Source organism: Lithobates pipiens, unplaced genomic scaffold (assembly GCF_037356315.1).
Source record: "Lithobates pipiens isolate NorthernLeopardFrog02 unplaced genomic scaffold, aLitPip1_a1.2 Scaffold_1, whole genome shotgun sequence".
NCBI classification, from domain to species: domain Eukaryota; kingdom Metazoa; phylum Chordata; class Amphibia; order Anura; family Ranidae; genus Lithobates; species Lithobates pipiens.
Genome location: NW_027507685.1, coordinates 154280840 through 154304654, shown reverse-complemented (window position 1 = coordinate 154304654; position 23815 = coordinate 154280840). Strand labels below are relative to the sequence as shown.

The 23815-nt window shown below is 43.1% G+C and overlaps 1 protein-coding gene across 5 annotated transcripts in view; it reads left to right on the top strand.

Annotated features, from left to right (window-relative positions):
* The window catches only part of FPGS (folylpolyglutamate synthase), a 115673-nt gene that overhangs the window by 72591 nt on the left and 19267 nt on the right, over positions 1-23815 (top strand). For all 5 annotated transcript variants that reach the window (XM_077478719.1, XM_077478720.1, XM_077478718.1 and 2 more), the window contains exons 6-11: positions 14439-14516; positions 14599-14660; positions 18632-18734; positions 20701-20778; positions 20854-21001; positions 22174-22272. In XM_077478719.1, the coding sequence (XP_077334845.1) occupies positions 14439-14516; positions 14599-14660; positions 18632-18734; positions 20701-20778; positions 20854-21001; positions 22174-22272 (568 nt within the window). The remainder of the gene's footprint in view (positions 1-14438; positions 14517-14598; positions 14661-18631; positions 18735-20700; positions 20779-20853; positions 21002-22173; positions 22273-23815) is intronic.

Below are 23815 nucleotides of genomic sequence, written 5' to 3'. Positions count from 1 at the left end.
AAAATCTTACCGTTAGTACGCTCCTTTTGACGATTGCCCAATTTTTCACCAACAAATGTTGGATGACAGGCTATTAAATATTTGGCAGACAATGGTTTGGCATCAGATTTTCGTATGGTCAGTACACAAATCTGTCACACAAAATTACAAACACGCATGCTCAGAATCAATGCTCACCAAACGCAATTAACAGAAGGGGACCAAAGGGTGGCGCTTAAGAGCTGAAATTCCTAGTAGTACATCACTACGTTCGGGTTTGTGACACAATTGTGTGCCATTGGTATGCAAGACAAGATCCTGGCACGCCCTTTAAACACAAATCAGACGCTCTGTTGGCCTACAATTGTACCGTGTGTACGAGGCTTTAGACGCTTTGTGACCCTGCAGTTTAGCAGTACTATAAGCCCTGTTTAGCATGCAGAGTACTACAAGTATGCTGCAAGGTGGTAAGGGATTTATTATGGCTGCAAATAAGTATTATTTTCATAATCGATTCCTTGGCTGATTTTTTTTCTTTTGATCAGATAAAAAAAACCTCTAAAGTGTGGTGTATACTTTAGTTAATATATAAACTTTAAATGAACACAATTTATTCTTGAACATCTATATGCAGTGGTAAATATAAATAACCAGCTTATATGGTTAGCGAACAAAATATCTAGAATATTTTTATCTGAGAATAACAGAAGGGATATACAGTATCACAAAAGTGAGTACATCCTCACGTTTTAGTAAATATTTTATATCTTTTCATGAGACAACACTGAAGAAATGACACTTTACATTGTAGCAAAGTAGTGAGTGTACAGCTTGTAGAACAGTGTCAATTTGCTGTCCCCTCAAAATAACTCAACACACAGTTATTAATGTCTAAACCGCTGGCATCAAAAGTGAGTACACCCCTAAGTGAAAATGTCCAAATTGGACCCAATTAGCCATTTTCCCTCCCTGGTGTCATGTGACTCGTTAGTGTTACAAGGTCTCAAGTGTGAATGGGGAGCAGGTGTGCTAAATTTGGTGTTATCGCTCTCACACTCTCATACTGGCCACTGTAAGTTCAACATGTCACCTCATAGCAAAGAACTCTCTGAGGATCTGAAAATTTTTTATTTTGCTCAACATAAAGATGGCCTAGGCCAGTGATGGTGAACCTTGGCACCCCAGATGTTTTGAAACTACACTTCCCATGATGCTCAACTACACTGCAGAGTGCATGAGCATCATGGGAAATGTAGTTTCAAAACATCTGGGGTGCCAAGGTTTGCCATCACTGGCCTAGGCTATAAGAAGATTGCCAAGACCTTGAAACTGAGCTGCAGCATGGTGGCCAAGACCATACTGCGGTTTAACAGGACAGGTTGCACTCCCAACAGGCCTTCGCCATGATCGAACAAAGAAGTTGAGTGCACGTGCTCAATACCCAGAGGTTGTTTTTGAGTGCTGCCAGCATTGCTGCAGAGGTTGAAGGGGTGGGATGGTCAGTCTGTCAGTGCTCAGACCATATGCCGCTCACTGCATCAAATTGGTATGCAGGGCTGTCATCCCAGAAGGAAGCCTCTTCTAAAGCTGATGCACAAGAAAGCCCGCAAACAGTATGCTGAAGACAAGCAGACTAAGGACATGGATTACTGGAACCATGTCCTGTGGTCTCATGAGGCCAAGTTAAACTTATTTGGTTCAGATGGTGTCAAGCGTGTGTGGCGGCAACCAGTTGAGGAGCACAAATAAAAGTGCATTTTGCCTACAGTCAAGCATGATGGTGCGAGCGTCATAGTCTGGGGCTGCAGGAGTAATGCCGGTGTTCTATCGGATAGTGCCTGCCAATGAAAAGTGCTCGAGCACGCGTAGTATTGAGGGGCACTCCAGCTGATTTGCCGATCAGCTGGCCTGATGTAACCATGGCACATGCAAATACTATACAAACGGTGGAGGGTGATCATAGTTGTCAGATTGTACCTTGCTGTTGTGGGGCAGCTTTACGGTATGCCGATGGTCCGGTTTTGTCTGTGTTGCAGAGTGGGTTTGGTGGTCCGGTTTTGCCTGTATGAAAGGGTGGGTTGCAACACAGACAAAACCAGCCCTTCAACACAGCCACAAGCCGTCCTGCACCAGCGATGCACAATCTGACAACTACAGTCTCCCTCCGCTGTTTGTATAAGTTTCAATTGTGCCAGTGAAACGGTATCTCCCGTCAAGAGATACCTCCTATATTGTGCGCATGCGCCATGGTTGCGTCCAGCCAGATGATTTGGCAAATCAGCTGGAGTGCAATTCCAGACTGCGCATGCACAGGCACTTTTCGATGGTGGGCACTATCCGATGGAGCACTGGGGAGCCTACAGTTCATTGAGGGAACCATGAATGCCAACATGTACTGTGACATACTGAAATTGAGCATGATCCCCCTCCCTTTGGAGACATGGCGTAGTATTCCAACATAACGACCCCAAACGCACCTCCAAATGACCACTGCCTTGCTAAAGAAGCTGAAGGTAAAGGTGATGGACTGGCCAAGCGTGTCTCCAGACCTAAACCCTATTGAGTATCTGTGGGGCATCTTCAAACGGAAGGTGGAGGAGCGCAAGGTCTCTAACATTCACCAGCTCTGTGATGTCCTCATGGAGGAGTGGAAGAGGACTCCAGTGGCAACCTGTACAGTTCTGGTGAACTCCATGCCCAAGAGGGTTAAGGCAGTGCTGGAAAATAATGGTGGCCACACACAGTTTGGACATTTTTTCATTTAGAGCTTTACTTTTGTTGTCAGCGGTTTAGTCATTATTGGCTGTGTTGAGTTATTTTGAGCGGACAGCAAATTGACACTGTTATACAAGCTGTACACTCACTACTTTACATTGTAGCAAAGTATCATTTCTTCAGTGTTGTCACATGAAAATGTATATTAAAATATTCTCAAAAATGTGAGGGGTGTACTCACCTTTGTGAGATACTGTATGTACATGTGTGTGTGTGATAGAGATATATATATATATATATATATATATATATATATATATATATATATATATATATATATATATATATATATATATTATATTATATTATATTATATATATATATATATATATATATATATATATATATATATATATATATATATATTATATTATATATATATATATATTATATTATATATATATATATATATATATATATATATATATATATATATATATATATATATATATATAAATTTATTTATATATATTTTTTTTCTCTCTCTCTATAACAGAGCAAAAAAATTGGTGTTACCAAAATATACATATACCATATATTTTGTCTGTATGCAATAATCTGTTATACAATTAAAAAGTGCTGTGCAAATAATCCATAAAAATTGTCCAATCTTCAAGGCTTTAAAAAAAAAAAGTGTCACAGTGCTGTGCAATCATTTGTTAACCAATTAAGAAGTGCTATGGTGCTGTACAAAAAAAAAAAATCCATAAAAGGCATCCAATATATCTTCAAGACTTTGCCACAGTGCTGTATATTGCTTGCACACGTTCCCAATCTTCCAACAACGTACTGCACCACCTTTGCTACACCAGAGAACTTTCCAGTTCTCCATGACCACCCACTAAAGGTAAGTCTTGTATGGCATGTTATAAGAGGGTTCCCAATAGTTCTGGTGATCCTCTGCTATCACTGGGGAATTGTTCCTCCTCTATGTACTTTAACCAACAATCCTCACACATTGCTATTTCATGTGATGTCTTAATGAGCTAAGGGACATCTGCATAGTGTAAAAACCTAAACATTTTGTATTAAAAAACAAAAACAAAACACAATAATCCTACTTGCATGTAGCAGTGCAACACCTTGCACCAAGGGGTATTTACAACAAAAACACTTTAAAATCTACTGCAGTGCAATCCTTGGTACATCAACTTTGTGTTGTATCATTCAGGGTGTAGTTTTGTGTGATGGCGTCACACCGATGTTATCAAGATACTACGGAATGTGACACCATCATGTAACCTACACCCAGAAGTGACGTCTCGTACACCCGCAACAGACCAGGAAAAAGCTACTGATGCACGATACAACACAAAGTTGATGTTTTGGAGGATTGCACTGCAGTGGACTTTAAAGTGTTTTCATTGTAAATACAATACAATTCCTCAGTGATAGTGGAGGAATATCAGAAAAATTGGAAACCCCCTCATAACAGGCTATACTTGACTTACCTGTAGTTGGTGGTTATGGAGAACTGGTGTGGCAAAGGTGGTGGAGCATGTTTTTGGAAGATTGGGAACATTTGAAGATTTATTGGGCACTTTGTTTATGGATTTATTTTTAATTTTTTGCACCATAGCCCTTTTTAGTGCTATGGTGGATAACAACAAAGGATAACAACAAATTATTTCATTGTATATTTGCATATGTATGTATATACCCCCTTAAGTAATTTAGGTTGTGTTCCCTGTGAGCTCCGCATCTCTCCTGCAAATACATCCATTTCTTTGGCGTGTTCTAGCCCGATTTGCGGTACTTGTGTACCGTACCATGTGGACCACATCCTGGTCATGAAAAAAGGGGGCATCCAGGGCTGGAAAGCAGGCTCAGAAGTGCCAAGGCCAGACCCGCTTTGCACGTGGCTCAGACATGAGTCCTGCCGCTGCCATCTTGCCTCCCCCACACTTCACAAAGCAGGAGAGGAAACGAGTCAAGAGGATGGTGTCTGCAGCCGCAGTAGCTAAATATCCGGGCTCTGACTCCACTTCGATCTCTCCAGTCCCATGGACAGCACAAGGTGTAATTACCAGACCTATCCTAGAGGCTATAAATGCAAGCAAGGCGGCAGTCATGGTGAGCATAGAACATCTTACTACAGAATGCACATTGATCAGGCATGACCTAGACAAGATAAGGGGCTGAATTACTGTGGCTGAGGACAGAATATCAGAGGTGGAGGATGCGTCTCACTCTCGGGGCAATCGACCATCAGAATTGCAAGCTATGGTGAAGTCATTGCAAAGCAGAGCTGACGCAGAAGACAGGCAGAGGAGGAATAATGTGCAGGTGGTAGGTCTGCCAGAAGGGGCTGACTTGCTACCTTTTGCAGAACAGTTTTTCAAGCAATTGCTGAAACCGGGGGAGCTCCCTCCAACATATGTGGTAGAATGAGCCTATCGGGTGCTCGCTGGCAGGCGTCCGCCAGGCGAATACCCCCAACCATTTCTGGTGAGGTTCCGGAACTATAGGGAACGTGACATGATTTTGGCTGCCTCAAGAAACCACCCCGAGTTGAATTATGAAACCGCCAAAGTGATGCTGTTCCCTGACTTTTCTGCGGAGACCCAGAGGAAAAGGCGCTCTTCTAATGATGTAAGGAAGAGGCTGAGGGAGAAAAAATATCCAGTACACTATTCTTTATCCCAGCAAGCTGCGAATTCAACACAACGGCGCAGTCAAGTTCTTTGATAATCCGAGTGAGGCATGTGAATGGATGGACTGGAACCCATGAAGACTGCTTAAGTCTGGCTAAGTACATAACTTACACTTTTTGCACCTGTTGTGCCTTAAACTGTATCCAGTTTGATTTGGGCAACCCGAGAAGTCACGGGCAACACCGGATTAAAGAGTCTCTCTTCCCAGGCTCTACTTGTCTTTTTCCTTTGGGCTGTTCTCATTTTGCATTTTTTTATGTTGGTATTGCCCCTTCTGTGAGTTAAACTGCACATTAAAGATGTGGTGACACTGCTCCTAATTCTGATGTACTGACCATGAGGAGTGTATCTGCAATGCTGCCACTAGAGAGCACTACATCACTGTTCCTTGCAGAACTGGATGCTCCTACTCATATATACATGTGCTTAAATTTGTGTGTCTTTATAGTTTTCATTTTTGTTTTTTATTTTCTTTGCTCCTTTTATTTTTCTGTGAGGCAGAGGTTACAGCAACCACAGGAATTCACTACTAGTTCTGTTGGACACATGCACAGACGGTTGACTTTCCAATCATTCTTTTTTTCTTTTCCATTTTTAGGTAAAGTGTTTTAAATTTGGGACTGGAAGCTATATACTGAGGGGAGGGGGGTCCCCTTGCCACACGGCTCACTTATACTGGTTACTGGCTAGGGATGGCGGCCTATATATTGAAATGATGTCGATAAGGGCCAATGGCTAATCCAATCAAACTGGTTTCCTGGAACATCCGAGGCATGAACAGTAAATTTAAATATGAAGTAAACCCTGATGGGTTTACTTCCTCTTTGTCTCCCTGCAAAGGTAAAGCATAATGGGCTACTATGCATCGCATAGTAGCCCATTATGTCTCACCTACCTGACATAGGAGCCAGCGATGTCAGAGATGTCACCGCTGTCCCCTGTAGTCCGGAGCATCCATCTTCTTCCGGGTATCGCTGCTCCGGCCACTCACAGCGCCGGAGCAGCGATGACGTCACTCATGCGCAAGTGAGCCGCCACTAACGGCATGTAGTGCGCTTGCGTTGTAGACAGCTGTCACTGTCTTTTAGTAAATATCTCCTAAACCGTGTAGGTTTAGGAGATATTTCTTGGACCTACAGGTAAGCCTTAATCTAGGCTTACCTGTAGGTCAAAGTGGTTTGTAAGGGTTTACAACCACTTTGAGACATTGGAACACTGATGCCCTCTTAAACAAGTCAAGCCGCATGTTGTCCTTCTGCAGGATACCCACCTAGATGGAAACAGGATACTTTCTCTACGTAGGCCCTGGATTCAGTGGGCTTTCCACGCCACCTATTCCACTTCTGCAAGAGGGGTGTGTCCATCCTTATTAGTAAATCTGTTCCCTGCACTGTTCATCAGGTGGTCTCTGATCTGGGGGGACAATATGTGGCCTTAGTCCTAGATATGTTACTGTAAAGTGGTGCTGGGAAACGTATATATCTGCCGCTTCCATTTAATGTACAATGTTTATATGATATGTTAGTCAAACTGGCTCCTCATGTTCATCTCCCGCTGTTGATCATGGGGGATTTCAGTGCCACCTTGGAGGCTTTGGACTCCTCCTCCAATACGGGAAGGTCGGGCTTGGTGGATCTTATATCCTGAGTATCAATGGCAGGACTCACTGAGATATGGCGGGCAAAGAACCCCACTGCCAAGTGCTTTTCACACCTGTCGCTGACGCACCGCTCTTCAACCAGGATAGACTTTACATTTGGTAGTCCGGTGATGTCATATGTGAAAGAAGTTGAGTACCTTGCGGGGGGCTTGTCTGATCACAGCCCACTTTCTCTCTCCCTCGCCCTCCCTTCTGGGAGGGGGTCAGGGGGTTGGAAGCTCTCATCGGGTGGGCTACAAAATGATCGGATAACTACCCTCCTTAGGGACTCGGTTACAAATTAATGGGAGTCAAATCTGAAGTCTGCTGACCCCCCTATAGCATGGGATGCATTTAAAGTGGTAATCAGGGGAGACTGTATTTCAGCCATAAAGAAAGAGGGGGTAGAACAAAATGCAGAGGTTAAATTGTTGCAAGACACAGAAAGGGACTGCGCAGAGAGCAATGCCAGCAGTCCCTCGGATTCCTCCTATGTTGCCTTGTTGGAGGCTCGGAGGTTGCTCACCCTGCATTTTAACCACTTGCCGACCGCCTAACGCCGATCTACGTCATCAGAATGGCACGGGCAGGCATAAGCACGTAGATGTACGTGTTTTGCCTCCCGCGGGTCGGGGGCCCGATCGGGCCCCCGCCCGGTGCCTGCGGCGGTCGGTTTTCGTTCGGGAGCGATCCCGGACGAGGGGACGGCCATTCATTCATGGCCACCCCCTCGCGATCGCTCCCGACGAATGGAAATCCCCGGTGACATCACTTCCTCTCCTGTAATGTAAACACAGGAGAGGAAGTGATGTATTCTCTCCTCCGTGTCGGTATTTTTCGTTCCGACACGGAGGAGAGCGGATCAGTGAGTTGCACCAACACATCCCACACACAGTAGAACATGCCAGGCACACTCACACCCCCCCTTTACCCCCCGATCACCCCCCCAATTACCCCTGCCCCCCAGTCACAGTGACACCAATGTCATTTTTTTTTTTTTTTTTTTTTTTTTTGCATTGGTGTCATTTGTGACTGTAATAACTGTTAGGGCAGTTAGGGTTAGCCCCCTTTAGTTCTAATGTACCCCCCTAACCCCCCCAATAAAGGTTTAACCCCATGATCACCCCCCGTCGCCAGTGTCACTAAGGCTGGGTTCACATTGCAGCGGTTTATGAGAACGAATGTGATTCGCACCGCACTGCAGTGCAAATCACATCCGATCTCTGTGCGATTCGAGTTCAGCCATTCGCCGCACCCGCCGCACCCGCCACACCCGCCGCACCCGCCGCAAATTCGCACGGGACCCTTTTTTTGGCCCGCAGCAGAATCGGATCGCATGGGTGTTCACACCATGCGATCCGAGTTTGCAGATCGCACTGCGATATGCGAACTGATCTGGGGGTGTCAGTAACATTTCACTGACACTCCCAGCAGTTCGCATAGGGCAGTGTGAACTGCCGCCGGGAGGCATGCGATGCGGGAACCCGCCGCGGATTCGCGGCGTTTCCGCATCGCTCCAGTGTGAACCCAGCCTAATAAGCGATCATTTTTCTGATCGCCGTATTAGTGTCACAGGTGACGCTAGTTAGGCAGGTAGGTATTTAGGTTCGCCGCAGCTTTTTATAGCGCTAGGGACCCCCATATACTACCGCATAAAGCCCCCTGATTGCCCCCTAGTTAACCCTTTCACCAGTGATCACCATATAACTGTTACAGGTGACGCTGGTTGGTTAGTTATTTTTTTATAGTTTCAGGGCACCCGCCATTTATTACCTAATAAAGGTTTAACCCCCTGATCACCCGGCAGGTGTCATTTGTGACTAATAACTGTTAGGGCAGTTAGGGTTAGCCCCCTTTAGTTCTAAGGTACCCCCCTAACCCCCCCAATAAAGGTTTAACCCCGTGATCACCCCCCGTCGCCAGTGTCACTAAGGCTGGGTTCACATTGCAGCGGTTTATGAGAACGGATGTGATTCGCACCGCACTGCAGTGCAAATCACATCCGATCTCTGTGCGATTCGAGTTCAGCTATACAGATAGTATGGCTGAATTCGTGTCGCACCCGCCGCACCCGCCGCAAACTCGCACGGGACCCTTTTTTTGGTCCGCAGCAGAATCGGATCGCATGGGTGTTCACACCATGCGATCCAAGTTTGCAGATCGCACTGCGATATGCGAACTGATCTGGGGGTGTCATTAACATTTCACTGACACTCCCAGCAGTTCGCATAGGGCAGTGTGAACTGCCGCCGGGAGGCATGCGATGCGGGAACCCGCCGCGCATTCGTGGCGTTCCCGCATCGCTCCAGTGTGAACCCAGCCTAATAAGCGATCGTTTTTCTGATCGCTGTATTAGTGTCACAGGTGACGCTAGTTAGGCAGGTAGGTATTTAGGTTCGCCGCAGCTTTTTATAGCGCCAGGGACCCCCATATACTACCGCATAAAGCCCCCTGATTGCCCCCTAGTTAACCCTTTCACCAGTGATCACCATATAACTGTTACAGGTGACGCTGGTTGGTTAGTTATTTTTTTATAGTTTCAGGGCACCCGCCATTTATTACCTAGTCTCACTAGTGTACCCCTAAATTTAGGGGTGTCTACTTTCTAAAATGGGGTCATTTGGGGGGGGGGGTTTGTGCCATCTTGGCATTTTATGGCCTTCAAAACTGTAACGCCCTTAGAAAGCCTGAAGGCGGTGCTTGGTTTTTGGGGCCCCGTACGCGGCTAGGCTCCCAAAAAGTCCCACATATGTGGTATCCCCGTACTCAGGAGAAGCAGCAGAATTTATTTTGGGGTGTCATTTCACATATGCCCATGGCATGCGTGAGCAATATATCATTTAGTGACAACTTTGTGAAAAAAAAAAAAAGTTTGTAATTTTCCCGCAACTTGTGGCAAAATATAAAATATTCCATGGACTCAACATGCCTCTCAGCAAATAGCTTGGGGTGTCTACTTTCTAAAATGGGGTCATTTGTGGGGGTTTTGTGCCATCTTGGCATTTTATGGCCTTCAAAACTGTAATAGGTAGTGAGAAGTGAACTCAAAAAATTACGCCCTTAGAAAGCCTGAAGGCGGTGCTTGGTTTTCGGGGCCCCGTACGCGGCTAGGCTCCCAAAAAGTCCCACATATGTGGTATCCCCGTACTCAGGAGAAGCAGCAGAATTTATTTTGGGGTGTCATTTCACATATGCCCATGGCATGCATGAGCAATATATCATTTAGTGACAACTTTGTGAAAAAAAAAAAAAAAAAAAAAAAGTTTGTAATTTTCCCGCAACTTGTGGCAAAATATAAAATATTCCATGGACTCAACATGCCTCTCAGCAAATAGCTTGGGGTGTCTACTTTCTAAAATGGGGTCATTTGTGGGGGTTTTGTGCCATCTTGGCATTTTATGGCCTTCAAAACTGTAATAGGTAGTGAGGCGTGAAATCAAAAATTTACGCCCTTAGAAAGCCTGAAGGCGGTGCTTGGTTTTCGGGGCCCTGTACGCGGCTAGGCTCCCAAAAAGTCCCACATATGTGGTATCCCCGTACTCAGGAGAAGCAGCAGAATTTATTTTGGGGTGTCATTTCACATACGCCCATAGCATGTGTGAGCAATATATCATTTAGTGACAACTTTGTGTAAAAAAAAAAAAAAAATTTTTTTTTTGTCATTATTCAATCGCTTGAGGCAAAAAAATAAAATATTCAATGGGCTCAACATGCCTCTTATCAATTTCCTTAGGGGGTCTACTTTCCAAAATGGGGTCATTTGGGGGGGTTTTGTACTGCCCTGTCATTTTAGCACCTCAAGAAATGAGATAGGCAGTCGTAAACTAAAAGCTGCGTAAATTCCAGAAAACGTACCTTAGTTTGTAGATGTGACAACTTTTGCGCAAACCAATAAATATACAATTATTGACTTTTTTTTTACCAAAGACATGTGGCTGAATACATTTTGTCCTAAATGTATGACTAAAATTGAGTTTATTGGATTTTTCTAATAACAAAAAGTAGAAAATATCATTTTTTTTCAAAATTTGCGGTCTTTTTACGTTTATATCGCAAAAAATAAAAATCGCAGAGGCAATCAAATACCATCAAAAGAAAGCTCTATTTGTGGGAAGAAAAGGACGCAAATTTTGTTTGGGTACAACATTGCATGACCGCGCAATTACCAGTTAAAGCAGCGCAGTGCCAAAGTGTAAAAAGACCTCTGGTCATTTACCAGCAAAATGGTCCGGTCTGAAAGTGGTTAATAATCTGGCACATACGGAAGCGAAGCATAGGACAGAATCGCTGTTTTCGGAGGGTGACAAGAATGGGAAGCTCTTAGTCAGGCTGGTAGTGGACTCCCACCAACTCGCAAACATCCCAGTTGTCATGCAAGGATGGGGGATTGGCTAGTGACCCAGTAGACATATTGTCTGAGTTTCAGGACTTTTTTTCATCCCTAAATGCACCCATTCCTCAATATGACCACTCGGCCCTTGAAGACCTGTTGGGTGGTCTCCCTCTTCCGAGGCTCTCTGACACTGATAGGGAGGCCTTGTAGGAGGAGATGACTAACAAAGTGGTGGTATCAGCGATTTTTGCGTTTCCCCCACATAAGGCCCCAGGCCCAGGTGGGTTCCCAGTGGACTTTTACAAGATCTACGTGGATCAGATAGCACCCAGACTCACAGCACTATTAGCCTACTGTATACAGCATTAACAACTACCTACGTCAATGCTTATGATTCTACTTTCCAAGCCTGGCAAGGACCCGCTAGAATGTTCCTCGTATCAACCAATCGCCCTATTAAACATTATTAACAACACTATTATTAACTACTCCTATGCCTATAGGATTGTCTTGTTGTCTAATTGCTGGATATCCCCCTTACCTTGCTGCTGTCATGTGTCTTTTATTTTTTTATTTTTTTTTATTTACTGGTCCTGGAGATTCCGGAAAGGGGCGGTGCGACTGCGGATACGGGCGGGGCTTCAGCGGCAGGTCTGCGCTTCCTGTTGGCCGCACTGGCTCCTGGGATCATTTTTTCAATTTCCCAGGAGTCTGTGCGGCGCCCAGGCTCGAGTTCTTGTTGTCAGCGCTCGAGTTTTTTGATCTGCGCATGCGCGAGACCGGCGATTGAAGGGGCGGTGCTTGCTGGGACATCAGCAGCACAGTGTCCCGGAAGACAATGCCTGTGGGCTTCACATACCCATAGGCAAGATGGAAAACATCAGGAGATGTTTTTATAAAGTCTACACTATACGGAAAAACGGCAGCAGGAACCTTAGAAAACATAAAGTAAGTAAAACAATTCTAAAACTTGCTCCTTGTCATTTTACAAAAAAAAAAAAAAACTGTGGTGGAACCCCGCTTTAATAAAGTTTTTAGCAAAGAGACTGGCGACTATTATTTAATAAAAAAAATAAAATTATATAAACTAAATATACAAACTCACGCTGATGGTGTAACAAAAAAAGTAGAATCCGTAATGTGAAAACAATTGCAGCTGCTATACACAGACGTATAAATACAGCACTCGCAAACATACTAAATGAAAGTGAGAAAATATATATAAGATGAACCAACACAAAGTCCAAAACAAATAACTGAAGGTGCCTCCAATCCAAAGTGAATAAAAAAACTTCAGGTGCACAACACCCCCTTAAGAGTCCCCACTCACCAGATCCACATGATCCCCAGCTTTTTAGTCTGGAGGGTCAGTTAAAGCTTGGTATGGATGTCTATAGGATGGTGTGTGAAAAGCCTGGTCAGCAGATCCAGGGTTCCTCAATGAAGAGTTTGAGCGAGATAGACAGGTACCCAGAAGTAAAGAAGGGAACTGATAGTGAAGTACCATCAAAAAATGTATTTATTTAAACAAGAGATGGGTACTTACAAAAACAGAGGGATTAAACAAGCATTGAGCATGGAACAGATCGTATGAAACCATCATACTGACAGAGCTGGGTCGGCTACAGTTAAATTTTTTTGCTGTTTGTGATGTTTAAAAAGAAAAACAATAAAAAGAATTTCTCAAAAAAAAGTAATTTAAGCTATTGATGCTTCAGGTCGGCGCTGTATATAGATTGAAGGAGTATTGTGATATCCCTTGCTATAGGGATTGAAATACAGCTGCTTTACTTGAAATTTTATTCCAGGGCTGTCATCTTGATCTTTGTTATCCGGATGATGCCAGGCATATCACATTTATTTATTTTTTTCCAACTGCCGATTCCTTTTGTAGTAAAAGCCATCCTAGCAGCTGTTTTAGCCGCTGTATTGCTTTCACGGGCAGCAGGAGGGGACATCATTCCCCCCCTCCGGTGCGCCTCTGGGCCTCTCCCATGCGATCAGGGAGCCATCTCTATGACCCCAGGAGGTCGAAAGCAATGTTTTGACTTCACTTCCAACTCTAGCAAATATAAACCCTGACATTTTTTTTATTTTATTTTTTTTGGTAAGCCTGAGATCAGTTTTATTTTTTTTTTTGTTATCTCGGGCTTTCCAGCATAGAAGAGAGCTTGTTGGGTCTTATAGACCGCCGATGTCTCCATAAGGAAGACCTGTCTTGCCTTATTCCTATTACGAGTGATGTTTACATTCCTTGCAATAGGAATAAAAGTAAAAAAAGTTATGCGCCTCTGTCCTCTTGTTTGCACGCAGAAGCAAACTCATACGTGGGTCACTCTCACAAATGTAAACTGCATTTAAACCAGTTGTGTGAGTTATTGCTGTGATCGTTGGAGTGAGAGCAATAATTCTAGCACTAAACCTCTAACTCTAACATGGTAACCTGTAAAAAAAATTTGAAAGCGTCGCCTATGGTGATTTTTTAGTACTGAAGTTTGGCGCCATTCCACGAGTGCATGCCATTTTAAATTGTGACATGTTTGATATCTATCTGTTCGGCCTAACATCATCTTTTATATTTTACAAAACAATTGGGTGATATAGTGTGCTGTTTTGCATTAAGATTCATTAAAGTGTATTTTTTTCCCAAGAAAAAATTGCATTTGAAAAATTGCTGTGCAAATACTGTGTGATATAAATTGCAACAATTGCCTTTATTTTCTAGGGTCTCTGCTAAAAAATAAATTAAAAAAATCCAGATCTATCTATATAATAATTTTTTTTTTTGGGGGGGGTTCTGCGTGAATTCCTAGCAAAAAAAAGACTTTTACATGTAGGAGAGAAATGCCAGAATTGGCTTTGGCTGGAATTAGTTAAATGTTTTATAAAATAAAGATATAAGAATATTAAAGGGCACAAACTAAACCATCAGTGTAAACTTACAAACATGCAAAAATTGGTTGTAACATTCTGCTTTACCTTTTAAGACCACCATTCAGTATGATCTTTCCTGTACAGAACAGTAACCATATGAAATTCTTCTTCCCTTCTCCTCCAGACTGATGACTTCTGCTCCATGCCCGCTTACTTCCGCTTCCTGACCATTATGGCGTTCCATGTGTTCCTTCAGGAGAAGGTTTGTAAATTCCATAAGAGATGGAGCTTGCTCAGAGCCTGGATCCTTCTGAGCTCACATCTTGCCTTTTTCGTTGTCACAGGTAGATCTGGCTGTACTGGAGGTGGGAATTGGTGGAGCATATGACTGCACAAATATTATCAGGTAAGTAATGTTTGCTGACAGTGCATGCATTAAGTCCACAGATATTACAAAATGGGCAAGATCACCTGTCTTCTGTAGACTTCTACACATTTTGCCACTCCATGCATGCTTTTAATGACAATGGAAATAGGCTTAACGTGGAATTCCAAACTAGACCCCAACTAAACATAAAAATGCTTCCTCCCCCTCCTAACACTTATGCTGACTAACCTGTGTTAGAAAGATGTATATACTTTTCATGCCGCTCCAGTCCAAGCATGTGATCATGTGTCAGCCAGTGGCAGCTGCAAGGGTGAGAGTGTTTGACAGTTGCTGGAAAGCCTGGGAGCAGTGACATTACCCAAAGGCTCCTATTGTTGGTACACCCTCCTGTCCCCTGCAGCTGGCTTACACAGAGGAACTAGATCATGTGACAGGACTGGAGTGGCCTGAAAATAGGGAAGTATATACAGTACATCTTTCTTACACAGGTTAGTCAGCAATTTTAAAGGGGTTTTAAAACCTTGTGTGCAGCAGCCCCCCCTAATACTTAACTGAGCCCCATCTCTCTGTCCACAAGTGACTGAGCTGTCTGGGACTCTCCTCCTGATTGGCTGAGACAGAGAGAGGGGTATTGCCAAATTTGGCTCCGTGTCTGAATGGACATTCAGAGCTGTGACTCGGCTGCAAGCAATCTGCTTGATGTGGAGTCACTCAATAGGAGGGAGGGGCCAAGAGCTCAAGCCAGGGACCCAAGAAGAGGTGGGTTTCGGCTGCTCTGTGCCAATCCACTGCACAGAGCAGGTAAGTATAACATGTTTATTATTTTTATAGAAAAAAAACAAGACTTTACAATCACTTTAAGAGTAGTTGTGTTTTGCCTACAATTCCACTTTAAAGTGTATTGTATCTAAATCCAAAACCTTAAATGTACTCTATTGCAGTTTACTTGGAAGTACCGGCTGCATTCGTTTTCTGTGTTTAGTTTTTTTTTTTTCCTTCCTTCACTTTCACCTGGTGATCTGGCCAGTAACACACTTTCCTGTCTTAGGGTGGCTCCTCTACCTGTGTATGAGCAATGGAGACACCCTTGTCTGCAGAGGGTAGTATTAAATGAACTAGTAGATTTAGACAGACTCTACATTAGTGACAAACCAACCACTTGCCCGCCCACCGTCTAATGACAGAGGCTTAGTCAGTTTGCCGGCTGATGTGTCGACGTCCACATCTCTGTGAACGTAAAGATGCGATTTGGCGCCTGAGCTGGGGATCCACGTGGTACCACCTTTAGTGCATGATTGAGGAGTCGTGGAACCAGCATGTACTGTGTCATCTGTATTATTGTTTTTACAGTTTTCAAATGAGTCTGATATATAAGAAAACAATATCCCAACCTTTCTTTATAATTAACCACCCCTGAAGAAAAAAAATGCACAACAATGCAATCATTTCCGAAACATGTTGAGTTTATGGTTGAATATCCAATCTGCTGACCTTACTGTTGTGGATGGCACTTTGGAATGCAAGCTTGGGTTCATTTTTGATACTCTATATGTCTAATTGATGTATTATTGTAATTTATGATTGTTGGATATTTGTATGCTATATGAACTGTTTACTTTATTTTTATTGTGTATATTAATAAAGTTGGCAGTAAATATGCCTTTTAATTAACTATTTGATTTATATATTCTCCTTTATTCTGCCATATAAAAAGTCCAAAGCGGCATCTCCCAAATGCAATTGTTGCATATTTTCTATAAGACGGTGAGGTTATCGTTCTAGGTGGATGTCCACATGTAAACATGGAAGTGCCGGTAATAGTCTCTCATCGCCTCACACTGATGGAGTGTGTTTTTGAAGAGAGCCAATCAGCGGCATCTCCTCGCAGGGGACAGCAAGACGGGTAGTCAGGGCACTGATGATCAGTGGCTTGATTACAATAAAGTGCAATCAGTGCCCATTAGTGATGCCAGTCAGTGCTCCCTATCAGTGCGGCATATTAGTGCCCATAAGTGCCACCTCATCGGCACACATTAGTGAAGGAGAAAAATCACTTATTTAAAATATTTACTGACAAACTAAAAAACCTCCTTTTTTAAATAATTTTTTTTATTAAGAAATAAAAAAAAAAACAGCAGTGATTAAATATCACCAAAAGAAAGCTCCATTTGTGTGAAGAAAATTTATAAAAAAATTCACATGGTTACAGTGTAGCATGACTGCGCAATTGTCATTCACAGTGTGATGGCGCTGAAAATTGGCTTGGGCAGGAAGGGGGTGAAAATGGCCAGTATTAAAGTGGTTAAAACTACACTCCAGAAAATGCCTTTTTGATCAGTTATAGCAATGTGTTTTTTTTTTTATTTTTTTTTGTTCTATTTAGGATAAAGGTTTCAGCCATAGTAATAAAAGCTGACCATTATCAGTAACCCCTTTTCAGTGGTAAATGGTTTGTCTCAACATTCTAACTTTGCTGTTGCTGTACTATTTGGTTTGTTGATGGAAGTTGAAAAATACCAGCAGGACCAACAGGTTAAAAAAAAGTCAAAACTCAAAAAACAAAGTACTTTGTCAGTGATAGTGACAGACAGCAAGAAATATGTATTTTTTTTATTTTATTTTGCATTTGGTACCATTTTATTCATGGGTACGGCATTGATAAAAATGGTTTATTATTCCTGTAACAGTTCAAATAGTTTATCTCATTGAAGCTAACTTATACTAAAAAATTGTTTTTTTTATATAAATCCGTATTGGCAATCTCGGAGGTATAGGTAACTAGAGAGTAAGGTCCCATTCACTTTGGGCGATTCCTTGTGTGTACTGTGCAGGGCCATGTTTTCTGGCAAGGTGATGCAGAGGTGTTTCATGCATCCCTATGCTGGCAGACCTATAGACGTCTATTGGGACACATGCTGCAGAGACGCAGCCGCCCAATATGACATCTCTGCCAATGCGTATCCCCGAACTCAAACTGGATGCGTTCAGAGCCATGCATGCGTATGAATGTCACACTGCAGCTGTGTCTGTGCAGCAGCAAGCAGGTCCCAGTAGACCTCTATAGGATTGCCAGCACGGGGATGGACATGCATGGAACACCTGTGCATCCCCTTGCCAGAAAATCACAGCCCTGCATGGGGCATGCACATAATCTCCCTGTGTGAATATTGCCTAATAGAAGCCAAAAAATATTTATCCTTGCTGAGGTTAAACATTTTGCCAGTGCTGATCATATCAGTGTGATATGTGATTCAAGGCCAAATGTATAATCACATGGCCAAATGTATAGGCTTTTGGTTATTACGGCAGCATTGGAGGGAGACTGGAGCAGCTGGAGATTTTAAACTTCTCTTGCTCTTTATCCCTCTCAAAGATATCGAATGTTTTTTCAATGCACGTTGGATGACAAAGTGTATATATAAAGTGAAAGCTTCCCCCTAGTGTTCAAATCGCTCTGATGCCACTGTTCCTTAGGCAGGCAATACACGATTCAAATCCTGCTGAACCGGCTGAGATTCGAACAGTGTATGGGCAGGCTGATCAGTCAACTTGCGTACAGCCAGCATACCAGGTTTTTACCTGCGATAATCGCTAGAGGCTATTATAGTCACTAACAATAATCGCTGTCTTCTGGTGGGAACTGCAACATGGGATTGCAGGAAAGAAATTTGCTCTGTGTATGGTCAACCTTAAATTGAACAGGCTATTTTTCCAAAGACTTGTCTAGTTCTATTTTTAGCTTTTTGATGGTTTAAAAGATTGAAGTGTACTTTTTTTTTTTTTTTTTTTTTTTTTATTTTTTTTTTTGCAAGCCTAAGGTTTCATGTTTTATTTACCCTGGATTAGTTATCCAGTTATTAGTTGGCCATTAGCTTGAATTTGGCATGTCATGGATTATGTGTGTTGTGGTAACAACTACATTTTACCTTACCTGAACAATTCATCAATTTCACATGCATTTAGATTTTTTTCCTTTTTCTTTCCTTTAGGAAGCCCATTGTTTGTGGAATCTCCTCACTTGGTATTGACCACACAGCCATTCTGGGAGACACTATTGAGAAGATTGCCTGGCAAAAAGGGGGCATATTTAAGGTTGGGAATTGATGTATACTTGTTTTTCTCTATCTGTCCAGCTAGCTTTGTGGCATTATCACTACAATAGTTATTGTTCACCTTTTCATTGATGATTGGGCAGACACAGCTTGTGGTATATGTCAGTGTGAATGATGGTAGACATTAAAGGAGAAGTTCAGCTAAATCTTGTTTGGCAGTTCTTCTCCTGTGGCTCACAGGAGTGCAATTCGTTCTGCACTCCTGTGACTTGTTCTCAGCAGACAGCGCAGAGCCAGTCCAGGCTCGGGAAAGATTGCGACCATGTGGTCAGAATCCACCTACATGCCTGGACCAGCTCAACCTCTCAGCAGCCAGTTCCTGCTGAAATGGTCGACTTTTGATCCATCTGTGGCCAGCTTAAAGTAAAATTAAAGCTTTGTTTAATAATAAACATGTTATACTAGTAGTTTTGCACAGATCAGCTCTGATCCTCTTCGGGTCCCCTGCTGGTGCTCCTCCCCCAAGCAGTGCCCCAGAGAAAGCCACCTGCCCTGGGCCCACCACTGCATGCTCGCTCTTGAGCCGCTGCTTTATGCGTCCATAAGACCTAGAGCTGTGGCTCTCCCAGCCACACCCCCCCCCCCCTTTGGCTCACTGGCAAAAATGCATGAAGGTAAAAAACCTTCAGCCTTTAGAACCACTTTAAAGAGGAACTCCAGCTTTTGCTTCCTAAAACAGATGCATTATGCATATGAGTCAATCCCAGCAACAATGTCAGTTTTATGTATAACTTCCCTCCTTTAGCTGTATAGCAGGTTTCTGTGTCTGATGTCACTCCTCCTCCTGGCTGAATTTCCAAGTGCCATGACTGCCTGCTTCCTTCCTTTTTTACAATTCTCATACTACAATGTCCCATGATCCAGTGGAGTGGAGGTCACTTGTACCAGTCCTGGGAGTTGACGTGGGTGGGTCTAAGGGTTTTGGTGGGTATTTCTGGGCCTTCACATGGGCGGTGTAAATGTCATTATTTTCTTGCAGCATACCAAAGAATAATAGCTTACTGCAATCCTACAGAGGAAGGGCTATGGGAGGTTATTATTGAGGCGTTCCCTTCATATGTAAATGACTCCGTTCACAGAGGGCAGGGCTCTGGGAGGGCAGGATCAGAGGGTTGAGACTCTTCCTGTTCACGCTGGTTGGAATATTTAACTGGGCAGGATTGAATTCTGATTGTGAGCCTTTCAATCCTTTCCAGCAGCAGCACAGATAGCTTTCAAAACAGGCTGTGTATATTTCATAAAGGTGTTTGCTTCTTGAATAAAGCTGTCATCTGTGAGACAGGACTTGAGAAGTTTGGACTCTTCCTGTAGGTTTTCCTGGACGGGATTGAATGCTAATTGGGATGTATTCAGTCCCACCCATCATCAGAGCTGTGAAGGAAGTTATATAATTTGCAGAGTGAAAGACTACAAATGGTAGTGTTATAGGTTCTAGCTGCTGCAGGAAGTGGCTGCGGAAGGGATAGTCTATCAGCGGGATATTCAGAGTGTTGCATGATACAAAGCCACAACTAAACCCAGAATATCGGGGGATCTGCAGACCGCAGAGCAGCATGGTACAGAGGTATGATCTATGCTGGGATTAATGGTTCCATTCAGGTCTGTGAAAAGAAAGTTGGCGTTCAGTTTTAAAGGTATTGGTGTCACTTCAAATAGCCTTTTAAAAGCTTGTGTTTTGTGAATTACTTTTTCCTTCTTATCTAGAAGGAAAAGAGAAATAACTATATAGAGAATATAGAGAAATAACTTCAGTTTCATGATAAATGGGACAAAAGTATGTCTTGTCAGATCAAAAAAATCATAAATTACTTTGTTTTTGGAAAATAGACTTTATTGGTACTTTTAAGACCATAAAAAGCCTTAATTTAAAAAAAAAAAAAAAAAAAAAAACCTTCTGTTTTTTGTTAGACAGGGACCCTTTTGTAACGTGGTTTGTTGTCTTTCAGCCGGGTGTTCCAGGATTTACTGTCCCTCAGCCTGCCAGTCCACTACAGGTGCTAATAAATAGAGCAAAGGAGATTGGAGTAAGTTTCTGTTCTGTAAATCTGCCTGATTAGCCTGATTTGCACAGTTGCCCACTAATGCTGTTTGTCTTCCAGTGCCCTTTATACATGTGCCCAGATATAGCGGAATATGAGGAGGAGGGGAAGTCTCTTCAACTGGGTCTGGCTGGAGATCATCAGAAATCAAATGCATCCCTGGCACTACAGTTGGCGCAGATGTGGCTTCAGCAAAGAGGATGCAAAGGTAAAATACATGAAAATGTTACAGCAAGTGTTCCACATCAATCCAGAGGGGCAAAAGAAAGCAGTTAGCCCCTACACTGGCATAACCATTCTCAGCTCGGCATCACTGTATCCTGACTAGTAGATTCCAAATCTGACAGATGTGGCAGGGGTAAAGGACTCCCCAACACTCTAGAAAAGGGGGGGGGTCTGCTTGGCTACATGTTGCACCCTAAATATGGGAGTTGGCCTTGAAAGCTGAGTTCCGCCGATTTTTTTTTTTTTTTTTTTTTAAAGTCAACAGCTACAAATACTGCAGCTGCTGACTTTTAAAATAAGGACACTTACCTGCCCAGGGCGCCCGCTATGTCGGCACCCGAAGCTGATCTCTCCCTCGGCTCTCGGGTGCTGCGGCTTCGCTTCCTGGTTCCCTAGTGCGCATGTGCAACTTGTGCTGCGCTATCCCACTGGTCCTTCCTGTCTGAGACCTGTTTCTCCCAGAAGACAGCGGGGGGGGGGGGGGCGCGTAGAAGGAGTCAATCGCGTAGATACTTACAGATGGCTTGGGTATCTATGCCCTGAAATGGGAGCAAAATACCTGTATTAGACAGGTATCTGCTCTCCCTTCCCCCCTGAAGGGTGCCAAATTTGACATCAGAGGGGGGAAGGAATCGGAAAAGCAGAAGTTCCATGTTCCAGTTTTGGGTGGAACTCCACTTTAAGGAAAAGTGCAAGCAACATTTTAGACCCTAATATAACATGCACCTAGGATGCATTTATGTTGGTAAATCCCAATTGAGCCACATATTGGGTATCGCCACAAATGTCAGACTGTGAGGAATAACACTAGGGCTATCCTTTGTTAAGCCTGATGAGCTGTAAAAATGTTAAGTGTTGTCTTCATAAAGGTGTTTGCTGCTTTGGTATCCATTTACCCAACCCAAACGTATTTTTTATATTTTACAAAAAATTTGTGTGCACCAAAATGTATGTATTTTTTACAAAAAATGCAGTTTTAATAAAACTTTCAAATATGTTATAAAAATGTGCAGCTACCGCCTTTTATTTTACAGGTTCTATTGCTTTCCGTAAATGTGTGATTTAAGTATTAAAAATGATCACGCCAAAAAAAAAAGCAGTGAAAGGGTTGAATCCTGGCTGATGTAAAACCATTTTGTATGATGTTTCTTTTAGGGTTTGGAGAAACAAAAATTCCCAGTATGAAGCTTCCTTTAATAAAGTGGCCACTTTCCTTGGCATCGGCTTTCCATCCCAGTCTTCCAATGGTCAAAGGTAAGACATGTAAGATAACAAACATGAGCTGCCATGACTATGCTGTGTACTTATATACCAGGGGAAAAGCAAAAATAGGATTTTCTTGGAGTCCATTGTGGGGACCAGGAAGACTTAACGTTCTTGATGACAAAAGAAAATATAGGAACCAAAGGTTCCAAACCCACGCAGGCCAATAACCAAAAACAAACAAACCACAATAAAGAGCTGCCTGTTGTGAAGTGTAAAAAAACACCTTTAATGTGAAAAAGAAACAAAAGAGCCATGCTCTTATATCATAAATTACATATCATAAATCACCGTAGTGAATAAATCAATCTTCATTTAAATTCTAAAATTACATAAAAAATGTCCATGTATAGATCCCACACGTGAGTAAACGTTTTCAGTGAGTATAGGAAAAGGTTCCTCTCCACCCGCATACAGACTGCACTCGCCAGACTTAAAGTGGAGTTCCATCCAGTTTTTGGAATCCTCCCTCCCTCCGGTGTCACATTTGCCACCTTTCAGGGGGAGGAGGGAGCAGATACTTGTCTAATACAGGTATTTTCTCCCACTTCCTGGCATAGATCACCTACGCCACTTCCGGCGCCTACTCTGTCCTCCCCTGCTGTCTTCTGGGGTGGTCAACACAGCAAACAATCGCTAACAATTCAAAAATACAAAAGGGAACTACAGCTTGCCTGCAGCTCAAAGAGATGCCTGAAGGACTTTATGACAGCAGAGTCCACCTGGTAGAATTTAGAGAATACCTGAATAGAGGACCAGATGGCAGCCTTGCAAACCTGAGAAACCATTGCTCAATGCCAAAAATTCCTAATGGCACGCTCAGACCGAGTAGTAGCATTGGTTTGCCTAAGACACTTGGAGGCGGTGGAATGAAAAGCTGTTGCATCCTTTGCTGACTTACTCCTCAAGGGCAAACCCATCAAAGACTAGACTGGTCCAGAATCAGTTTCTGCAACTGATGGCCTGGAAGCGAACATCAATGGCAGATTAGATGTAGAATCTGCAGGGTAAAATGTGAGACCAAACTTCTGCTTAGAGCTGGCAAATAACTGGAAAGAAACTTAGCTGAAGGGAGAATGCCCCATCACACATGTTGGAGTCAATGAGAACAGGCTTTAACCACTTGTGGACAGGTGGCCCACAAAGACAAAGTGATGTACCTGTACATTGCTGCCTGTTTCTGGGTTTAGGGCGTGCCCATCCACCGACTCCCACTGTGATTATACACAGTAGGAATCTGTCAGCAAGTCCCGTCCAATGATTCATGGGTGGGACCTGCTGATTGGCTGTGTACAATCACAGCTCAGAGCCACAGGGCTCTGTACAGAGGGTAAAATCTGAGATCGGAAATAAAAAGATCTGTAGTAAAAAGCAGAGGGCACATAATAAATTTTTAGGCACACATTCAACTAGTTAACCCCTTCCCAGCCAGTGTAACTAGGACAGTGTATATTATTAGCACTGGTGATGTCAGTTAGTTTTAGATTGCCGCCAAGCTATTGCAGTCCTATTATAAGTTGCGGATCACCGCTAT